Here is a 24,330-nt window from a genome sequence, read left to right as displayed (position 1 = left end):
TACCTTCATCCCCGAACCCTATTTGGTTCAAGACCTTATGGAGTTGACGATCTCTTGGATCTTTAAGGGGTGTAACCTTCACCTCGTGAACGGTTTACAAGTTCCTAAAACTTGTTGGCGACTCTTTTGCTCTATCTTCTTTCCCTTTTGGACGCCACCGTACTTTAGTGTATGATCACAGTGGGGTTCAAGCTAGGGGATTGACGTTTGAAATATTCCCTACAGTTTTTTGGCGACTCCACTGGGGAGGATTTCTATTTTAATTCCTGAATTTGTTTCGGCAATGATTTAGAATGAGTGGATGAGACTCGAAACGTTCTAAGTATTTCATGTGCGTAATTTTGATTAACATTATTCTCAATGCATAAAAAAGATCTCATTAGAAAGACCATCCGTAATGAGTTAAAACATAGGATTTTACACGTAGGAAATTTGAGAAATACCTTTCATAACTAGGACCGAAATAACACTGCGCGAAACTAGAAAATTTTATCGAGCACAGAAAGCTACTGAGGCATGTAGGAATTAGCGTCAGCGACCAGAGCATTAGCGCCAGACATTTAACTATAGCGCCAGACGACAGACTTGTCGCCAAGCGCTACCGCTAAAACCTGGTGCCAAGCTCTGTTTGCTGGCGCCAAATTCTTCCAATACCGAGCCAGAAATATGCGTTCTAATTTCGACCAGTTTTTCGCATTGTTTGCTCGATCCTACTTCCTGATTGAATATGTTCTCACTTTTCTGAAACCCATATGTGTTCTACATATGGACATAACCCTTTGGGAATTCATGCTCCATCTACCTGATTGAACGCTCTGAGCAACAAAGGGTACATCCGAGAATGTTGAATTCACCAAAGCATGGAAGCGAGTTTTCTCTAAAACTCGCGGTGTCCCATCCACTCGCGTCAACCCTTCACGTTTAGGCTTCCGCGCGGTGCATCTGGACAATTAACCATGGACCCTCTATTGACTAAACCGTATCCCGAACTTTAGAGAACTAGAGCCATGGTTAGGTTGCAAACTCATTGCATCATATTGTGCCTACTTGACTAATTGTGCATTATTTGTTGTGCATATACTATGATTTCTTAACCGTTTGTTTGACTTGTGTTGAGATTTAATAAATTAATGACTTAAAGAACTTTGCCTAATTAATTAATTAATTAATTAATTAATTTGAGTAAATAAAGTCTAATATTTTAATCAGAATTGACCTAGTACGACTTTAGGCATAGCCCTGTTGATTAATAACACCGAAAACAGTCTCAGATTGAAGCTCCAGCATTGACGCCAAAATCTGAGCTGTAGCGCCACTCTGTGGAGTGTGGCGCCTGGCGACAACTCTGTCGTCTGGCGCTACACTACATAGTGCGACGCCAGTCCTGTCGTTTTGCCGATAGTTCGGATTATTGATCGAGTCATCACCTAGTGTCTAATCAACTAGTTTGCTAATTAATTCGGTTAAATTTCGCTGTCAATAACACTTTGTTAAGTCATTAATTGAGTCTAGTCACATAGTCTAGCCACATAGTCATGACATGAGTCTCAACATGTCACCTACACTCACTAGTTCTAGCACACACTTTGAGTACAGATATCACCATGACCATGTTTTAGGTTCATGCATGAGTCGGTTTTTTCCGTCATTTGAGTTGGGAGCACATTCTATCCTTCCATCTACATTATTTTTCTTCACATTCTATTCCAATATTTCTTCACTTCCTCCATCCATTGCATGTTGAATAAATTTTGAGTCAAATAATTAACAATGAACATCCCCAAATTCCTTTTCCACAGTACTTGGTCGAGGAGAGAAGGGCGATTAATCAAGGACAACCTCTTTATTCAAGTTTCACTTTTTGATAAACTAATTCGTCAAAAGAGAAAGGCTAAAAAGATAATGGCAAGTCAAGAAGAAGTTAATGAAATAAGGAATCAATTGAATGACGTGACTGAGGTGTTAAAGGCTTTAACCCTCAAAATTGACGACCCTGTGAAGCAACAACAAATGAACCTCATGCAAGAAAGTTTGAGCAAGCTATCTAGTGACTATAAATTTCAGGGCATGAGTTCACAAGGGGTCTCGCTGGACAAGGAACTTCTTCCGCATAAGTTCAACGCCACTGACATCCCTAAATTCAAGGCAACAGATAACCCTTACTTCCATCTAAGGGCTTTCGAAACTATAATGAACATTAAGGGTATCAATAAGAAGGTTTTTCCATCTCTGTTCTCACTATCTCTTGAGATCGTTTGCCAGCAATGATTCTTTTCTCTCGAGAAAGAAAAATCCTCCTCCTGGGAGTCCATAGCAAACGCTTTCATAGATAGATATAAGTGCAACATCCAAGACGAAACAGACCATAGACAACTCGAGATGTTAAAACAAAATGAAAATGAAGGGTTCACTTCTTTCTTCAACAAATGGAGGGAAACTTCTGCTAATATGGTCAAGGCTCCTACCGAAAAAGAATATGTGAGGATGTTTATCAAGAATCTCCAAGGGAAGTATTCAAGGCACTTAAAGTACCAACATTATTTGAATACTTTCAAGGCTGTCTATAATTTAGGCATTGACATTGAAGATGACCATCTGAAAGATAATAATGCGAGAGGAAAGAAGAACGACCATCCTTCTTCTTCCTCTCCCATTAATGAAGTACATGCTACGAACACCTCTAAATCGCGAATCCAAAGGTCAAAAAGAGTGTTCACTCCACTTGGTATGAGTTATGAAATAGCTTTTGAGAAACTACACCACAAAGGACTAGTCCTGCCCATAAGGCCTGTCAAAGATCCAGTTCCAGAAGCCAGGCCACCCAAGTGGGACTCTAATAAGCACTGCAAATATCACCAAGGAAAGGGTCACGACACCGAGGAGTGTTGGAAACTCAAAGAAGCTATTCAAGATCTGATCGATAACAATGAAACTTCCGAAATTCTAGCCATCGAAGAAGATCAAATGTCCTTTGATCCATCACTTCTTATCACACCTGTAGGAGAGCCCATGATCGAGACAACTTATATAACCTCTCTCGATGAAGTGGCCATGATTGAGGAGGATGAAAGTCTTTTCTTAGATAATACCAGGGAAGACTCGTCAAGTCTAAAAGAGGACGTTTGAAAATTGCAAGATGTCGTCGCCATGATCTTGAATGTGATAGAAGGATTAGCAAATCGGGTAATGGCCATCGAACAAAATCCTCGCCAAGGGCTTAATGAAGAACTCAATGCTCCTAAGCCACGGGAAAAATGGACCATTGAAGAATACACACCAATAGGAATGACTCACAACGAAGCTTTTGATTGTCTTCACGATCAAGGTCATATTCACTCCATTGGTCCCAGTCAAGACCCTTCATTTGAAAAACGTTTTCTCAATTGGGATCCAAATTCCTATTGTTGGTTCCATAAAGGTCGCGGTCACGCTACTGAAAAGTGTCTCGCCCTCAAGGATCGTGTTCAAGACTTCATTGATTCAAATCTCCTTCATGTTCCTCAGCGCAACAAGAAGGCCAAGATTAGTAACGATAGTAACAGTGGATGTAAAGGGAAGAAGAACGACTATCCTTCTTCTTCCGAAAACACCTACTCTAACAACAGTGTTGGTACTTTCGACCTTAATGAGATCTTAGGATTTAGAAAGCAATAAAAAAGGGATTTTACCCCTATTGGAATTAGCTACGATGATGCTTTCGATTGACTCCATGCCAAGGGACTCATTAATCCCATTGGACCTCTTCAAGATCCCCCACTTGAGAAGAGAGTGCCTAGTTGGAATCCAAATGTGCGCTGCAAGTACCATCAAGGTAGGGGTCATGCTACTGAGAGCTGTTGGAAGCTAAAGGAGGCTATCCAACATTTGATTGATAATAACAAGCTTCCCATACCTCCAGTTAACAAGAAGAGCGAGTGATGATAAAGCAAACAACACAAGACAAGAGGCGAGCTTCAACGACGAAATTTCATGACATCTTTTTTTCTTTTTCTTTATTCATCCTTTCCCCAATAAGTCTAGCACAGACACCTTTCTTTTCCCTTAGATTAATTTTTGTAGATTCTTTCTTTTCCTTTAATAAAATGAGCATTTTATTCTCTTACATATGATCATCACATTGCATTATATAAAAAAAAAAAATCCATGTCGAACTAAACACAAGGTATACCAATGATTTGAGGCACCCCTTGTAGCCACATCATATTACCTTTCACCCTTCAAATATGCAATCCTTTCTTCATAAACCACTTTGAGCCTCGTCTAACGTTAGACCCTTCATTTTTTCAACCCATATCTACCTAACTTTGGGATGGGATGGTGTGCAACTTATGCAATTTTCAATTTCATAAAAAGCTTGAGTGATTCAAAGAAATTAAAATAGCAAAAATAAGCAAAAAATAAATAAAAGTGTACAAAAAGGGTAAGTGTTCCAATGTCATTGAAAATGTCTTTAATAAGAACACGTCTCAGATTGCGTCTCTTATCTAGTGCTCTGTACCGTGCCTGAGAAACATGAATGCCAAGTGAGTGATAGACTGCATGATCGGGATTTCCCACACTTATTAAAATAAAATAAATGCTAAAGCAAAACAAAAAGCTTAAAAGAGTAGAAACTCAAGCATAAAATATAAAGATCCAAAAGCAAGGTTGCACACCTTGGGGGCTTATCTAGGGTCTTGAGCTTTTTATCCCCTTCTTCTTCAAGCCTTTAGCCTAACCACGTTACAACCCTTAAAAGACCTTTTTGAGGTATACATACACTTGTGCGATGTTCGTCTAGAGCTACGTTCGGCCTGATTCCTAACAGATACGTAGGCAACCTCACATTGAGGTGCGGCCGTAATAAAAATGCATTCATATTCACACACTTACACCATGATCATATCAAGGGATCTCCTATGCTCATCCCTATTTACTTAGAGCTAGACTTGGGGACTTGATCCCTACATCATTAGCTTACCTAGCCTTTATTTGACTCCTCTAAAAATAATATTTTCTCCACACACTTAGCCTTTGCGGCCTAACTTTAGTATCACTTTCACACACCGCACAGATACATGACCAAATATACTTCCCTTAGGAACCCTTTGTCATGAGATCTTAACACGACGTTGAAACATGCCTTGTCATGTCAAAATCGCTCATCAATCATCATTGCATCACGAAGTATGAAGTGTTTAGCCTCCGTGCCTAAGTTACCTACATACTTTCATTATTGAGTCAACTAGGATAGTCTAAGATGTTACAATCCTTGTACTGTGAGAGACGACGTTAACGGATTAAGCTCATTCAACATGCACTTTTAAAAACTTCGATTCTTTTTCGAGTCTTTCCTTTTCGGGATAAAGTCGGTACCCTCCACAAAAATGACGGAAAATTTTTGCGTTTTTGCATTTTCGAGTCCCACGATCACATTACGATGCACGCACGAGTCACGTACACATTGAGTCATGTCGTGTCATATCACTTTGATTTGAGTCTAACACATGTGTCAAACACTTCGAGTCGAGTCAACCTCAAGTCAAACACAGCGAGTCAAGTTTATGCCTTGAGTCGTGTCAAGTTAATGAGTCAAGCAACGCTAAACCTTAGGTCAACCCTAAGATAATTAAAGAAATTAGCAAAGTTCTATAGTAAAAAATAAATACAGGTGCAGCAAAATAGGAAAGACCCTACCTGTAGGGAATAATTTCAAGCGTTAATCCCCTAGCTTGAACCCCACGGTGATCATACACTAAAGTACGATGGCGTCCAAAAGGGAAGAAGATAGAGTAAAAGAATCGCCAACAAGTTTTATGAACTTGTAAACCGTTCACAGGGTGAAGGTTACACCCCTTAACGATCCAAGAGATCATCAACTCCATAAGGTCTAGAACCAAATAAGGGTTTGGGGATGAAGGTACAATTCCAGCCTAAAAGAGATTGAACCTGCCCTAATAATGGGTCTCTACTTTATTCTGATCGTATTCATGTGCGCTTTTCGATTAACATGCAATCAATAGGATTAACCCTAAACCTGTTTATCTATGTTGGTTGAACATTAATGCACAAATAAAACTATTATTGGCGATCACTCGAATTATAATCAAATTAACCCTAAACAAGATTATTAATTATCTTATTAAGCGTGATACAAATACAAATTCCCTTTAACATTCCTTAAAAGGCGTGATCTAGCAATAACAATAAACATCATCAAGCAACATAATAAATAATCAAAATAATAATTATAATAAAAACTATAATTAAAAATAATCATCATCACAAGAATTACCAAAATTATAATCATAAATCATAAAGAATAATCATAATAATAATCATCATAATAACAATCATAATTGATAATAATAATCATGTTAAAGCATAAAAATAATAGCAAGATCCTAGGCATGATACTAACAAGATTAATAACAAACCCTAGCATGTCACTAAGCAATAAAAATCAAATCTTTAACCCTAACATGATACTAACAATCATAATTATTAGGAAGAACATAGGAAGCATCGTAACAATCATATTTGATATTAAAATTACCCTAGACATGATACTAGGAATCAAAATAACAATCTAAACATGATTTCTACATCATAACATCAATAAATCAATTAAAGTACTTACTTTGATGCCTCGTACCTCTATCTAATAACAAAATACACACGTTAGTAACTTCAAGGAAAATAATAAACAAAAACAATTAAATTAAATAATTGAAAGAAAGATTTGGGACCAAACCCTCAGAAATTAAACATTTCACGTCTAGGGCGAAGGCAACTTCGAATATGGCTAGGTGTGTATAGATCTAATGAATGCAGAATTTTGTATGTAAAAAGCAACTTTAAAAAAGGAGGAGAGAGAGAGATGGATTAGAAGAGAATGCGAGAATTGATGATTGTGAATGAAAACTGGTTGTAGGTCCATCAAAACGGAGTTTTTACGTCATTATTTATAGAGAAAATCAGCCAAAAAGATAAAATTAACAAAACAGAGTCCTGACGCACAAAAAGGAACCAGCGCCAACGCTGGCGGTTGGCGCCATGCGCCAACACTAGCTCCAGGCGCCAATGCTGGCGTTTGGCGATGATTTCAGAATTTCAAGCGTTTTCTAAAATCAGATAAAAATTACCGTACAGGAGGATAAAATCGTATTTTCCTCAAAAATGCTCTTTGATTTTAATTAAAACTCTGAAAAGTCAACAAAAGTCAATTTATCAATGCTAATTGAATTAGGAATGAAAAGAACCTTCTAGAAAAATCTAGAAAACTAAAACCATTCCTAATTGCATTAGGAATGATAAATCATATTAGGCCCTCCCCTAGATCATTGGGCCGCATATAAGGCTCAAACCGGGCCCAGTTTAGTAAATTGGCCATAACTTCCTCAATATTCATCGGAATTGGGCTTATAATATATCGTTGGAAAGCTCTTGTCAAGCCCCATCGAACTACTGGACCCATATCATGTACCAACCAAACAAGATTGGTTGTTTTCTTAAAATAAGTTTTCAAAAACAGAGAGAAGAGAAAAGAAATTAAAACTATCCGCAACACTAAACCTTTCACACTTTCACTTCATTCGATTATGGTTCGACGTGAAAAGTACTCATCACTGGGTTTGGTTTTGGGGAGAAACATTTAGGTGTCTACACTACCTCAGCGCCAGACGAAAATATCTAACGTCTGGCAACAGTTTTTAGCGCCTGGCACTAAATCCCAGTGTCTGGCGACAGAGTCAATTCTTGGCGCCAGAGATATTTCAGCAGCGATAGAGCTCGAAGCCTCTCAGAAAGGTGATTTTGACCTCATACAACAATTTCGGGTTCCTTGGTACGCCAGTTAGCCCCTATAAGCAATTTGACATGATTAAGTAGTCGGTTTGATTACAGTCACAATAAGTGATCGACCTAATGAAAGATCGTCTCACTTAGCTTGAAACGCCTAAGAGTTGGCTTATCACGAACATAATGGTTCACTAGCAGCAAACCGCCGATGTATTGGCATAGCGGGAGCAAAGTTCAAGCGAGCTTTAGAGATCGACAAGCGTTGGTCTTCGGAAATTTTCTTCAGAATATTATCGCAACAAACGTTCAAGTATCGAAACTCTATTGTTCAAAGACGCGTGGACATATTATTCAAGCTCTATTGTTCATAGACGCGTGGACATATTATTCAAGCTCTATTGTTCAGAGACGTGTGGACATGTTATTCAAGCTCTATTGTTCAGAGACGCGTGGACATGTTATCGAAGCTCTATTGTTCAGAGACGCGTGTGCATATCATTCAAGCTCTTTTGTTCAGAGACGCGTGGACATTTCTTTCAAGCTCTTTTGTTTAGAGACGCGTGGACATTTCTTTCAAGCTCTTTTGTTCAGAGACGCGTGGACATTTCTTTCGAAGCTCTTTTATTCAGAGACGCGTGGACATTTCTTTCAAGATCTTTTGCTCAGAGACGCGTGGGCATCCTATTATCAAGCTCTATTGTTCAGAGACGCGTGGACACATCATTCAGGAGTTCATATTAAAAAAAAAATTAAGAAGCTCTATTGTTCAGAGACGCGTAGACATATCTAAAAAAAAGAAGAAGCTCTTTGTTCAGAGGCACGTGAACATATCAAAAAAAGAAGCTCTTTGTTCAGAGACGAGTGAACATCGAAACAGTGAGATGGCGTTCCCTAGATTGTGGAAAGTTGTCAAAAAGCAACTGAAGGTGATTTCAAGCGAAGTTGTCTTCGATCATGTTCCCTTAGACGTGGAGGATGGTCATAAAGAGGAAGAGGATTGTTTCAAGTGAAGCAATCTTCGATAGTATTCCCTTGGACGTGTAGTATTATCAAAGCGGAAGAGGATAGTTTCAAGCAAAGCAGTCTTCAATATTGGAAGCAGTTACAAGCGAAGCGGTTTTCAAGCGGGATGGCATTCTCTTGGCAGGAGGTCATCAAAAATACAGTAAAGCGGCATCAAATCGGTTACTTTCAGAGACGTGTGCTCGACGGTGCAAGATACGTGTTTCTTAACTCTTTTATCTGTTTAACTAATGCTAGTTTGCAGGTATCGGCGTTTCAAGGGTGATTTAGGATCGCGGAACGTTCTGAATCATTCTCCATCCCTATCGATACTTTGACTTTTGATTTCGAAACTTGCGTTTCTCCAAACTCAATCAAAGTGGGGGCTTCTGTAAACACCCATTTGTGTCTCCCCAAAACCAAACCCAGTGATGAGTACCTTTCGCGTCGAATCATAATCGAATAAAGTGAAAGTGTGGAAAGTTTAGTGTTGCAGATAGTTTTAATTTCTTTTCTCTTCTCTCTGTTTTTGAAAACTTATTTTAAGAAAACAGCCAATCCATTTCGGTTGGTCCATGATATGGGTCCAATAGTAGTGTAGTTGGATGGGGCTTGACAAGAGCTTTCCAACGATATATTATAAGCCCAATTCCGATGAATATTGAGGAAGTTATGGCCAATTTACTGAACTGGGCCCGGTTTGAGCCTTATATGCTGCCCAATGATCTAGGGGAGGGCCTAATATGATTTATCATTCCTAATGCAATTAGGAATGGTTTTAGTCTTCTAGATTCTTCTAGAAGGTTCTTTTCATTCCTAATTCAATTAGCATTGATAAATTGACTTTTGTTAACTTTTTAGAGTTTTAATTAGAATCAAAGAGCATGCATTGGCGCCTGGCGCTAGCATTGGCGCCTGACGCCAATTGCCAGCGTTGGCGCCAATCCAGTTTTATCTGCGCCAGAACTCTGTTTTGATATTTTATCTTTTTGGCTGATTTTCTCTTTAAATAACGTAATAAAAACTCCGTTTTCGGGAACCAGTTTTCATCTATAACTGTAGACACCTAAAAATGTCTCCCCAAAACCAAACTCGATGATGAACAACCTTTCACCGCCATTATTGGTCGGGTTTAGTATTTAATCTTGGAGTGCTTAAATCCATATTTCCATTTCATAAACCAACCCAATTCCTAGCCCATTTCCCCAAAATATAACTTATTTTCCTCTTTTCGTGCCTTTAAACCCAAAATAATTCATTTTGTGTCCTTTAAAATCATTCATTTCGTGTCCTTTTTATAAAAACGTTTAATCTAGTTTATTTTGGTCCATAATCTTGGTCCAATGATTGAATAATTGGATGGAGATTTAAAAGAGCTTTCCAACGAATATATTATAAGCCCAAATCTGAGTTATAACGAATAAGTTATGGCCAAAATATTAAACTGAGCCCAAACCGAACCTAAACCCACCTTGCCTACGACCCAATGATCATGTGGAGGGTCCAAATTATTTAATCCCATTCATAAACTAATTAGGATTAATTAGAAGCTTCTATAAGTTTCTAAAAGATCTTAATTATCCTTTTTGAAAAGATAAGATTAAAGAATTTGAAATTGAATAAAACTTTTCTTTTTGAAAATCCTAATTCTATCCGAATTGAAAGACGTTCAAAGATAGACAGATATTATTTTTGTGCCTCATAGTTTTTATCCAAATTTTATATGGTTGGATAGCCCTTGAAATTATCTTTCCAATGATATATTATGATATCAATTCCGAGCTATAACGGAAAAGATATGAATAAAATGTCAAACTCTATCCAAAACTGACACCATCTCACTATTTCGGCTATAGCTTTTGTTCTACAAAATATTTTAATCTGTAATTGGGTTAGAAAGTAGACTTCAAGAGCTTTCCAACTATATCTTATTCATCTTATTTCGATTTTTGGATCAAAAGATATGATAAAAACAAAAACCGCAAAAACTGTTGTTTATCGCAAGAGTTTTATTCCGATTTAATTCGGATCTTATCTTAATTTTTCGACCCCTTTTTTTTCTCTATAAATAGAGGTCATATCTCCCTTTTTCAAACATCAACAAGTTTGATCATCAAATAATTCTCTTCTCCCTCTTTAGCCTAAATACTAGCCACCCTATTCTCTCAAAATACTTCCCCTAATTAAGCACTCCAAGGAGTCCATACAATACCCAAAGTTCTACAATTAAACCAAGGCGTGAAAGGTATAATTAACTGAGGGTTTGGACCAAATCAAATCTATCTTTATTTAATTTAATTTTCAATTTGCTTTATATTTTTATTGAAGTTACTAACAGTTTATTCATGATGTAGCAATTTAAAGGAACGCGCGAAATGTGAGTAATTAATTAATTTAATTACTCTTATTTTTATTCTTATTGCTAGTATCATGATAAGGTTATTTTATATTTGATTTGACTAACGCTATTATTGTTAAATTGCTGCCAATATTAATGCTTATTCTATTTTTATTACTATGATCACCATATTGCATGTTTAAAGGGAATACGTAATTGAAAATCACGCCTAATAAGATAATTTGGACAACCGGTTTAAGTTCCTTTTGAATCTTGTTGTTAATTAAAGTGATCACAAATATTTTAGAATTATATGTTGCATTAATATTCAACCAATATAGCGTAATAATAGTTTGGAGCAAATTGAATCTTTGTTTGTATGCCTTTGAGATCTCAGGAATCACTTTTCATTATAAGAATCGAGTAGAGGCCAATACGGGCGAATGTGACTCCATGACTCACTTCGTACCATAATCCCCGATCCTTTTTTCGTGGTTCTGAACCATATGGAGTTAGTAATCTCATGGATTATGAATGGGGTGTAACCTTCACGGGTCAATCGTTGTTTCCTATCGTTGTCCCTTATCGTGGTTGCCTTAAATGATCCGTGAACAGTTTACAAGTTCCTTTAAAACTTGTTGGCGGCTCCCTACTTTCCTTGTCCCTAATTGTATATGTCAATTCCCACTTCCTATGAGTGCCAAGCATATTCACACATGCTTTAACATAGGCGCACTTCGAGCGACGCCTACAATAACCAATCAACAATCATCAATTCTCTGTCATTCTCTTCAATAATCAATCTACCAACTCTCATCAAGATTTTCTTGATTACTCTTTTTCTCTCATTTCTAAACTAGCTTCTCTCAAATACAAAATTTCGCATTCATTAGATCTAGAAACATCTAGCCATATTTGAAGTTGCCTTCGTCCTAGACGTGAAAGGTTTAATTTCTGAGGGTTTGGTCCCAAATCTCTCTTTCAATTATTTAATTTAATTGTTTTTATTATTATTTCCTTGAAGTTACTAACGTGTGTATTTTGTTATTAGAAAATGTACGAGGCATCAAAGTAAGTACTTTAATGATTTTTATTGATATTATGATGTAGAGATCATGTTTAGGTTGTTATTATGATATTCTTAGTATCATGTCTAGGGTAGATTTAATGTTAAATATGATCGTTACGATGCCTTCTATGTTCTTCCTAATTATTATGATTGTTAGTATCATGTTAGGGTTAAAGATTTGATTTTTAATGCTTAGTGACATGCTAGGGTTTGTTATTAATCTTGTTAGTATCATGCCTAGGATCTTACTATTTTTATGCTTTATCATGATTAATTTAATTATTATGATTGTTATTTCAATTATGATTATAATTATTATTATTATTATTATGATTATTATTATGTTGCTTGATACATTATATTTATTTTTATTGCTTGATCACGCCTATATGCATGATTAAAGGGAATTTGTACTTGTAATCACGCTTAATAAGATAATTAATAATCTTGTTAAGGGTTAATTTGATTATAATTCAAGTGATCGCCAATAATAGTTTATTTGTGCATTAATATTCAACCAACATAGATTAAACAGGTTTAGGGTAATTCTATTGATTGCATGTTAGTCAAAAAGCGCACATGAAAACGATCTGAATAAAGTAGAGGCCTATTATTAGGGCAGGTTTAATCTCTTTTAGGTTGGATTTGTACCTTCATCCCCGAACCCTATTTGGTTCAAGACCTTATGGAGTTGACGATCTCTTGGATCGTTAAGGGGTGTAACCTTCACCTGGTGAACGGTTTACAAGTTCCTAAACTTGTTGGCGACTCTTTTGCTCTATCTTCTTTCCCTTTTGGACGCCACCGTACTTTAGTGTATGATCACAGTGGGGTTCAAGCTAGGGGATTGACGCTTGAAATATTCCCTACATGTGGGTACGACTGGACAGTGAGCAAATACCCCACTGGTGTATTAGGACTGGGACTGAGCAGCCTTTGCCCATCTTTTCCCTACCTAGTCCTGACTTGACCGCCTTTCCCCACGGGCAAGCATCTTACACATACGACCTTTTGGTTGCCAACGCTAGGGGGCAAGCACCATCAGTAACACCACCAGTTCCGCCACCCTAACCTGAGCCCGAGGTAGCATTTTCTGCACTTGGCATGTCTCACTCGTTCCCCCATGTTGACTCTGACCCAGTTTGGGACCTTCAGAGTATAGGTCAGGCTTTAGGCCGTATCGAGCATTCTCACACTGAAATCCCCCGTATTTTCAAAATAATTTATAAATGGAATTTTATTTCATTTATAATATATATTTGTATTTTTCCGGAATTTAATTTCAAAAGTTTCAATTTTTAATTTGGGTCGAAAATTATTTTGGTACAAATTTTTTTTACATACCATCGTTCTATAATTCATGTCCAAACAATCAAAGTCAACCTCACTTTACTTTCTTAAGTAGCCCATTAATTTTATGAGGCCCAATATTCATATTTACCCTACAAATCTCTCTCCTATAAATACACTATACATCCCTAAATTTTTCCCCACACAAAAAGGTTAGTATTTTATTTTTCCTTTTATTTTTTTCTTCTTTCCTTTCTTTTATTTTTCTTTTTCCTTTTTCTTTCTTTTCTATTCCTTTTTTTTTTTCTTTTCCTTTCTTTCTTACGTGAGTTTTCACTCACCTTGCTGCCCCCACCGACTGCCACACCACCGCCGGTCACCGGCGCCGCCCCCTGACCGCCGGCGCACCACCAGCAGCGTGGCCCACGTGGCTGCTTGCTCTCTCTTCCCTTTGTTTTCTTTTTTTTTTTGTTCAATGTTTGTTAAATTAGTTTTGGGTTTTGATTTTATAATATAAAGTTTATATTTTTAGTATCAAATTCATGTTTTTGATAGCTTAAACTTATAATTTCATATTTTAATTATGTTATAAATTTTCAGATTTTGTGATTATAAAACCTAGGGTTTCAATTTATTGAAATTGGGATTTTAGGGTTCTTATGATCAATTAATTTGGGGCTTTTGTTCCTATTGTATTTCTATTGATTAATTAAGCATAAAAACATGTTTTTAAGGAAGTTTTAAGAACTTTTAATCTAATTTATAATGCTGGAAATTTGGTTAAGTATTAATTTATTGTTGTTGCTTGTTTTCTAGGAAGTGATTATTTCTTAGGAGACTTTTAAGTGATTAAAAGTGGCACAAAGGATTGTTTACACGAGGTACGTACATGTCTACTTCGTTGTAAGTGGTATCATGTTTAGGTACCAAAGAAAAGAACTTAGTTTCATGATTAGAGAACACTTAAATGAAAATTGTTTGGTTATACATTTAATTAATTCATGTGCTTATGTTTATGAGACATGTTTTGGTGAATTGATTATGTTTGTATGGAATTATGGATGCAAACATGTTGAATTACATTAGATTAATTGTTTGTATGGAATGTTGATACAAGCATAATTTTATTGGATTGGTTTGTTAACCACATTTGGATTATTAAAGGATTGGAATTGAATGGTTTAAGTGGAATGAATTTATTTATTATTCCACAAGGTTTTTATTTATTTTATTTATTAATCAAGCATGACTTGTTAGTATGTTGAGTAAAAGTGGATTAATCCGAAATGGCTAGGTGGGTTGACTATGTTCAACAATTTGGATAATTTGGAAGTTTAATGAAATTAAAGGCCAATTTGGGATGTGATCACCATTGTCCTAAATAAGATTAAAAGTAAATTGATATATGATTTTTATATATGGTCTATTTGATTGAGTCGGCTATTAATTAAAATTGTAATCACGTAAAGTGAAACATGGATGAGCAATAAAACTCTAGAAAGCGTGCACTTCTAGAGTATTGACAATTATGGGTTGGGGTACACGGTGGTAGCCCGTGGCTTTTCGAGGCTTGTTTGATCAACATGTCCTCTTTTCTTTTGGTATTTACACTTTTATTTTATAATGAAAGTTAGATGGGATCCTAGACTAACTTTGTGAGAATGGAGTCGCGCCCATTCTTGCATCGCGCTAAACTTTTATTTTAAATGGTCATTTGGGACCAAAATGATTTGGTGGATTGGACAACCTCGTCTATTGCTTACTCCAAACTAAATTAATTATATTAAATATAAAAGTCGAGTGTTTAGAATTGGTTAGAAAGTATGTTGAGTCAGTTGAATTGTTGAAGTGTGGAGTCTTGATTAATGAATTCAAGTTGTATGTTTATTTACTTTAACTAGTTGAGCATGTCAGGTTTTGTGCGTTGTAACTTTTATGTACTCAGCTTTGCTGATTGCGTGCTTTTGTGTGTTTCTTTTGGTCATGGCCTTCGCCTTTTAATGACCCTGTGATGATCCAATTATTACACTTGTATTATTGGGGATCAGTATTGCACAGGTTAGCTTGATGATGTGAAGTTCGGGGATTTGACATACGCATTGTCAAGGGATTGGTGTGATTGAGAGTATTCGTTCTTTGTGTTGAACTTATTTATGTTTTATTATTTTAATTATGTTTTTGAATTTTGGAATATTGGTTTGGTTTTAATAAGGGCCTTTATGGTTCCAATTTGTAAGCTTTGACTTATTTGTTTTCTAAATTATATTATTTTAAGATGTAAGTTGGATTTCCGCTGCAATACTTTGATAAAGCCTTAACGTTTTAACACGTGGCGGTAACATGCCAATGGTTCTCCTCTATTTTTATTTAAAGTAAGTGGTTTGGAAATGGGAGAATTATTGGGGTGTTAGAAAGTGGTATCTGGGAGCTTAGGTTAGATTTAATTACCACTAAAGCCAATTTTAAAGTTTTTAGGCGCCTAACATTTTAAATCTAATGAGTTTCGTTTTATCTACTTATTTAATGTTTAATCTATTTTTTTTTTAATTATTTGATTCAGCATTTATAAAAAAAATGTTTATTTTATCTAATTTTCGAATTATTTATTTATTTTGAAATAAAATTAATTAATTAATTTTATTTTCTCAACTTCCTTGCTTGTTTCATTTTATCGGTGAGACTTGGGTAGCTTTAGAAAGGGCGTATAGGATAGATTATTTCTTTCTATATGCATTGTAATTAATTCTTTTGTCTTTTTATTATTGTATGAAGTGATTATACAAGTTATTTAATTGTGTATGTTTTATCTAATGTTGCAAACTTGAGTGATCACCTAGTATCATGTTTAAGGTTTAAAGCACGTAATATGGAACTATATGAGATGATTTGTGCTATATGATATGTGTAAATTAACCTTACGTGAAGCATGTAATTATGTGATTATTATAATGTGTTTATTTAATTATATTATTTTCTTAATGTTTGGATTTTGGAAGGGATATAATCAAGGGAATTATTTTATTTAATTTTCGTGTGCGTAGGAATGATTAAAATTAAATAATCATTTCCTTTAAAAGTGATTTATTAGGGGCGATTGTGTGGCCGTGTCCACTTTTATATATATATATATATATATATATATATATATATATATATATATATATATATATATATATATATATATATATATATATATATATATATATTTGATGCTTATGAATGTGATTTATTGAGCAAGTGAGTTCTTTCATGTAGATGTCGGCCTGAAAGTGTGTTACATTTCTAAGCAGAGAAGGAGGATGGCTAACAACGATGCTCTAGCTGATGCTATTAGGCTACTAGCTGAGAACTTGAACCAAAACCGTAATGATAATCCCGATCATTCTGGTGAGATGTTTAAGAAGCTTGCACAAGTCAAACCACCATACTTTGAGGGAGGTGTAGACCTAACTTTTCTGGAGAATTGGATTAGGGAGTTCGATAAGATCTTTACTGCTTTGAATTGTCCTGTGAATATGAGAATGGATCAAGCTGCCATGTATTTGAAGGAAGAGGCAGATGTTTGGTGGAGGGATAATGGAAACGTGCTTCGTGCTGAGGCTAATTTTGGTTGGGAGACTTTCAAAACCAAACTTAGGGAAAAGTTCTATCCACCATTCTTAAGGAAACAAAAGGCTTAAGAGTTTATCAATCTGAAAATGAACAATATGTCGATTACTGAGTACTATAACAAGTTTATGAACTTGTCGAGGTTTTCTCCTGAAGTAGTGCCACTGAGGAGTTGAAAGCTCAAAGATTTGATCAAGGTTTGACTAAGCAGTTACAAAAGGACTTGGCTGGAAAGACTTTTAAGACTCTTGATAAGGTGTATGGGAGAGCAGCGCACCTGTATATCTTGAATGTCAGGAATGCACCTAAGAGTGGGAGTGTTGGAGAAAAGCGTAAGGATTTTGGGAATTTGAGTGACCAAGGTAACTTTAAGAAGCCAAGGAACGAGAATTTCCAGAATAGGAATGTTCAAAACAATGGAGGATCTTCTAGACCTAATGGCCAAGCTGAAAGGCATTACAACTGCAAGAGATGTGGCAAGGATCATCCTGGAAAAGATTGTGATGGGAACTTGGTTGTGTGTAGGTTCTGTAACAAGAAGGGCCATAGGGAGTTTGAATGTTTCTTAAAACTGAAGCAACAAGGGAATGGGAACAAGTTTACTCCAACAAGGAATCAAGGAGAGAATTCGAATGGTTATAATGGGAATGGAAAGAACAGAAATGTTGGCAACAACAACTCCAGGAATCAAGGAAAGAATGTCACTACAGGTCGTTTGTCTGTGATGAACAAGAAGTAAGCTGAAAGGTCTTATGATGTTGTCACTGGTAACTTTTCTATTCATTCTATTTCTATTAAAGCTTTATTTGATTTTTGGAGCCAACTATTCTTTTATTTATAGTTCTGTTGTGAAATAATAAGGACTAGTTAAACAGAATCCGATTGACTTGCCTATTAGTTTGCCTACTGGTGAAGTTGTGAGGTGCACCAAGATACATAAGGGATAACCATTGAGGATTAGAGAGACTGATTTTCCATTTGATCTTATAGAATTTGAGTTGGGTGACCTTGATGTCATTTTGAGAATAGATTGGTTGACCACTTATAAAGCTAAGATTGATTATGAGATACAGAAGGTTTATTTAAGGAGTCCTTCGGGAGAGAAAGTGTCTTACAGACGTTTTAGGAAACCAAAAGGTATTGAGATTGATTCTGCAATGAAGTTGTCGAAACTTGTAAGTAAGGGGTATCCTTTGTTCTTTTGTTGTGTAACTTGTAACCAATGAGTAGTAAGGTGAATGTGGAAAATGTGCCAATTGTGAATGAGTTTTTGGATGTATTTTATGAAGAAGAACGATGGGAGCATGAGATTGTGCATTGAATATAGGGAGTTAAAATATTACGGCAATAAAGAATAAGAACCCACTACCCATGATCGATGATTTGTTTGATCAATTGAAGGGAGCTAGTGTGTTCTCCAAGATTGATTTACGTTTGGGGTACCATCAACTAAGAGTTGCTAATAAGGACTTTCCTAAGACTTCTTTAAGGATTAGGTATGGGCACTATGAGTTATCAGTTATGTCTTTTAGGTTGACCAACGCATCTGCAATCTTTATAGACTTGATGAATCGAGTATTCCATGAGTAAGTTTGTAGTTGTTTTTATTGATGATATTTTGGTATACTCGAATTTTGAGGAAAAACATGAGCCCTTTGGGAGGCCGCGGATCATATGAGAAAGAGATATCGTGAGTTATTTAATGAGGTGAGTTACGAGGGCGTAACTATTGTTCTTTAAGGGGGGTAGAATGCATATAATTTCGCTTTTTTTGCCCTATTTTATGTTATTTTATGGTGTTTTCATGCTTTTCATAGCTAATTTATTGTCTACATATCTAGTGAAGTGCGTAAATTGAGATGGTGATAAGATATTAGTGTCAATATTATGACACAATTGGAATTCCAGCAACATAATTTTGATAATTTTGAAAAGGCTTTATGCAAAAGTTTTGCAATTTAAGGGGGTTTGTGCTAAGTTTCAGGACGAAACTTCTTTTAAGAGGGGTAGATTGTAATCCCCCATATTTTTAAAATAAATTATAAATGGAATTTTATTTCATTTATAATATATATTTGTATTTTTTCGGAATTTAATTTCAAAAGTTTCAATTTTTAATTTGGGTCGAAAATTATTTTGGTACAAATTTTTTTTACATACCATCATTCTATAATTCACACTACAAGAAAATAACCTTTTCGTAGCGATTATTTTAACCTTTAGTATCGATTGTAATTGCAACAAAAAGTTTTCCCAACGAATGGTCATTCGATACAATATCCCCCGTTGCTTTAGCCTTTAGTAGTGGTTTTCAATATCGCTGGGGTTGGCCTCAATAATCGATACGAAAAACTACATCCAATCGTGGTGATTATTGTAGCGATTACAATGGCTATAAATGTATAACTCATTTTTTTCCAAAAAAAAAAATACATGCGTACGATCTTTACAGGATTCGAACATGCAACCTCAAACTCTTATGTTAAATGTTTCACCAATAAGCTATTACATATTTTATGTATTTTTTGTCAAACAATATTTATATATCTAGTGTTGAAAAGGCTTTACGTATCGATTTTTAGGATTTAGTGGCGATTGTAAATGATACGATTTCTCAAAATTATATAAATGTGTAAAAATAGTGTGGATATGTATTATTATGTTTTTCGTATCGATTTTATATGGAAAAACCATGGCGATTGTAAAATGATACGACTTCCTTAATTATTTCACAAACATACTTGCATAATGTAGAGAATGTACAATCGCTACGAAATAAACGCTACTAAAAGACATTTTTCTTGTAGTGTCATGTCCAAACAATCAAAGTCAACCTCACTTTACTTACTTAATTAGCCCATTAATTTTATGAGGCCCAATATTCATATTTACCCTACAAATCTCTCTCCTATAAATACTCCATACATCCCCAAATATTTCCCCACACAAAAAGGTTAGTATTTTCTTTTCCCTTTTATTTTTTTTCTTTCCTTTCTTTTATTTTTCTTTTTCCTTTTTCTTTCTTTTTTTTTCTATTTTTTTTCTTTTCCTTTCTTTCTTACGTGAGTTTTCACTCACCTTGCTGCCCCCCACCGACTGCCACACCACCGCCGGTCACCGGCGCCGCCCCCTGACCGCCGGCGCACCACCAGCAGCGTGGCCCACGTGGCTGCTTGCTCTCTCTTCTCTCTCTTCCCTTTGTTTTCTTTTTTTTTTTGTTCAATGTTTGTTAAATTAGTTTTGGGTTTTGATTTTATAATATAAAGTTTATATTTTTAGTATCAAATTCATGTTTTTGATAGCTTAAACTTATAATTTCATATTTTAATTATGTTATAAATTTTCAGATTTTGTGATTATAAAACCTAGGGTTTCAATTTATTGAAATTGGGATTTTAGGGTTCTTATGATCAATTAATTTGGGGCTTTTGTTCCTATTGTATTTCTATTGATTAATTAAGCATAAAAACATGTTTTTAAGGAAGTTTTAAGAACTTTTAATCTAATTTATAATGCTGGAAATTTGGTTAAGTATTAATTTATTGTTGTTGCTTGTTTTCTAGGAAGTGATTATTTCTTAGGAGACTTTTAAGTGATTAAAAGTGGCACAAAGGATTGTTTACACGAGGTACGTACATGTCTACTTCGTTGTAAGTGGTATCATGTTTAGGTACCAAAGAAAAGAACTTAGTTTCATGATTAGAGAACACTTAAATGAAAATTGTTTGGTTATACATTTAATTAATTCATGTGCTTATGTTTATGAGACATGTTTTGGTGAATTGATTATGTTTGTATGGAATTATGGATGCAAACATGTTGAATTACATTAGATTAATTGTTTGTATGGAATGTTGATACAAGCATAATTTTATTGGATTGGTTTGTTAACCACATTTGGATTATTAAAGGATTGGAATTGAATGGTTTAAGTGGAATGAATTTATTTATTATTCCACAAGGTTGTTATTTATTTTATTTATTATTCCACAAGGATGCAGTGGAGGTGGAGGTTTCGGCTCCATGGATGAGGATGATGAGGACTAGCTATGTTGGGCTAGTTCCCGAACCAATGAGGACATTGTCTGATTCTGGCTTGGGGGAGATTTTGGATTTGGTATCTTTCTTTTCCTCTTTTCTTTTATTTTTGGTGTGTTTTCTTAGTTTATATTTATTGCTTTCTTGGTTAGTTTTATTGCTTTCTTATATATGAAAAATAAAAAAAAATTGAAAAAAAAAATCCAAAAATACGTTCCAATGAATTATAAATCATGTTTCCCTGTGCCCCTTACTTGAGAAAATTGTTTTGATTCTTGGTTATTTATGATAAATATTGTGGATTTGTTGATCATGATTTGATGTTTAATTGTCTTGAAACCTTAACATGCGTCAATTTTGCCCAACTATTTGTGAATATAGTGCTTGACTAGTTGATTTGGTTAGGATTGTGTGTTAGTTCCTGGTATGTCAATGAATTTGAGTATTGATTTGCAACTATAAGTAATATTTATATGACTCATTATTATGCACATTGAGGAGGACGAAGGCGTTCATTCTTTTAGATAGCCTCCAGATGATTGTAGATACATTTGTTCCCTTCTTGCTACCCATGTTGTTGCCTTGACTTTTTGTTGTTTATTAGTCACATTACAAGCCTATTTTGCCCCATTGTTTACTAGTCCCAAGCTTGGCTTGGGGGAGCTAATAGTGAGTGAGGTGAGGGAGTTTGTAGTGTGCTTATTATTTGCACAATTTGGGTGGGTTTTGAGAAGTTATTTTGTTTTTTATCATATTTATTTTTGATGAGTTTGAAAGTTATATCTATCTTCTTGAAAAAAAAATAAAGGATGATGTTATGAAAATAAAATGAGAAGATCAAGAATAAAGAAAAAAATAAGAAAAGAAAATGAGTGAACTTCAATAGAAAAAAAAAAGCAAAAAGAAAAAAAAATGTTCAATGTTCAAATGTTCTAGTTGGAGGTTGATTAAAAGGAAGAAAAATTTTGAGCTTCTATGGAAAAAAAATTAAATTTGGAAAATAAAGTTTGTTTATTCACTCCATTTCTTTATTATTATATTTTATGAGTGAAATTGTAAGAGTTGGGATTGTTTATGTTGTTTGGAGTTGTATTTGGTGGGTTTTTGTTAGAGTTGAGTTATGTAGGAGATGTTGATCATTATTTATTTTGATCATGGGTTTTATTAGGATATGGCTCCCTTAAGCATAGCTTTTCTCTCACTTGTTCCCAAATGATTCCTACCCTTCACCCTAGCCTTACATTACAAGCTTTAAAGACCTTCCGACCTTTGTGCATAAGAGTTGTATGAATGTGAAATTGTTGTTTATCAATGCAAGTTATGATTTGACATATTTCGAGTTGACTAGTAGGTTGAGCGTACATCTTTTTATACACACGAGAGTGTGAGTTGGGAGGGCATTGTTCACATAAAGGGGTTGGTTGGAGAGCGATCGAATACATCTTTTACTCGCCACATAAATGAGAGTTGAGTGTGTGAGCACTAGTCTTGAATTCTATATGCTCTTGTGGTTTGCTCTATTTGACAATTGTTAGGGAAGAAGGGCAATTAGATGGATTTGATTGGTTGATTTTGAAGCATGTTTATTTGATTTACCCTGAATTGTTTGTGCTTGATTTTTACTTTTGGGGGTGAAGCATATTTATTTATTCATTGATGAGATCTTTGCTTAGGGATAAGCAAAGGTTTGGCTTGGGGGAGTTTGATGTGTCTATTTTATATAGTATTTTACCCCCGTCCCTTGGTCATAATTAGTAGTGTTTTTTGCTCTTTAGAGACTAATTGGTGTTTTCTAGTGTTTTCGTAGATTTGGTTGACTTTTGCAGGGATTTGCAATTTTGGAGCATTTTCCCGAGATATTATGGAGCAATTACGAGCATTGGAAAAGCACGACCAATTTTATAGCCCAGGGCCAGTTAGAGCCATCGAACTGGTGATTAAGGGCTCGGTATATGTGATACCGGGGCATTTGGACCAAGTATTCAAGACCCGAAGAGGAAATCCAAATTGGCCCGAAGAATTGAAGTCCAAATAGTGGCCCAAGAGAGCCGCTCGGCCAAAGAGGCTGGCGCCCGGAGGCGCGCCCATCCGGGCGAGGGAAGCAAAGGCTGGCGCCCAAACTCGCGCCCGGCCGGGCGTGAGATTCATACTTGAGAGGAAAAAAGTCACGCCCGGTCGGGCGCGTGTTATTGTTAGGAGACGATTAGCGTCGTTTAAGTTTGTTTTAGTTTAGGATTCTTACTTTGTATAAATACTTTTCCGTAAAACGAGTTTAGGATCTTCTTTTTACTCTTTCTAAATTCTTTCTTAGATTTTCTCTCTCTACTTAGCTTTTAGATTAGTTTCTCTCTCATATACTTTGTTCTTAACTCTATTCTTAATTCCAGATTTCTTTTGTAACGATTTCTCTTCTCTTAATCTTAGTTATTTATTTTATTCCTTTGATCATGTCTTGTTTTATTGCTTTGATTAGTTTAGTTTTTATTATGTGTGAGTAGTTCTATTTCTAGGGTTTGTGGGGATCCATAAATAATATGAAGGGGTAATTTATTGTTGTTAATTGTCAATACTAGATTAATTTCCTATTGATTGATTTAATGCTCTGTGACTAGATTTGCGCAGATCTTTTATGCATGAGTTTGACAATATTGATTCAAGATTCGAAAGATGAGAATTGATGTTTAGGTTTAGTTTCAATAGGCAGGTTAATTTATAAATGGTTAAGTCGAGATTCGTGAGATGAGATTTAATACCGGTAAATTAATTGTGTGATTGTAATACATAGCGAAAGCCCTTTATAATCTGATTAATTTATGCATTGATAATTGATTATTATGTTTTACCCTGGATTATTATTTATTGGTGAACCTATACCATAGACCTTTTATATATTGTTTTCTCCTTATTCTTAATCTTCGTAGTTTAGTTTTCTTCGATAATAATATTTTGGTTACTTTATAATCTAGATTATATTAATTAATTAGGAATAGAAGGACTCGTTTCTCTGTGGATTCGACCCTACTTCCCTATCTACATTAGTTAGAGGATTTAGGAATTACTTTTGATTAGGTGATACGACTTAGCCTTGTCAACTTTATTCTTCTCGTATTCATGTGCGCTTTCTGACTAACATACAATCATTAGATTAAGCCTAAACCTGTTTAATCTATGTTGGTTGAATATTAATGCACAAACAAATCTATCA

The 24,330-nt window shown here is 35.2% G+C and overlaps 1 protein-coding gene across 1 annotated transcript; it reads left to right on the top strand.

Annotated features, from left to right (window-relative positions):
* Positions 1–16,777: 16,777 nt before the first annotated feature.
* On the top strand, positions 16,778–17,826 carry LOC110709895. Its single transcript, XM_021888156.1, has 2 exons — positions 16,778–17,121; positions 17,247–17,826. Exons 1-2 carry the CDS (start codon positions 16,778–16,780, stop codon positions 17,824–17,826), a joined length of 924 nt encoding a protein of 307 aa, XP_021743848.1.
* The last annotated feature ends 6,504 nt before the right edge of the window (positions 17,827–24,330 follow it).

This window comes from Chenopodium quinoa, unplaced genomic scaffold, assembly GCF_001683475.1.
Source record: "Chenopodium quinoa cultivar QQ74 unplaced genomic scaffold, ASM168347v1, whole genome shotgun sequence".
NCBI classification, from domain to species: Eukaryota; Viridiplantae; Streptophyta; class Magnoliopsida; order Caryophyllales; family Amaranthaceae; genus Chenopodium; species Chenopodium quinoa.
The sequence above is the reverse complement of the archived record's forward strand: the minus strand, read 5'-3'. Positions and strand labels throughout refer to the sequence as shown.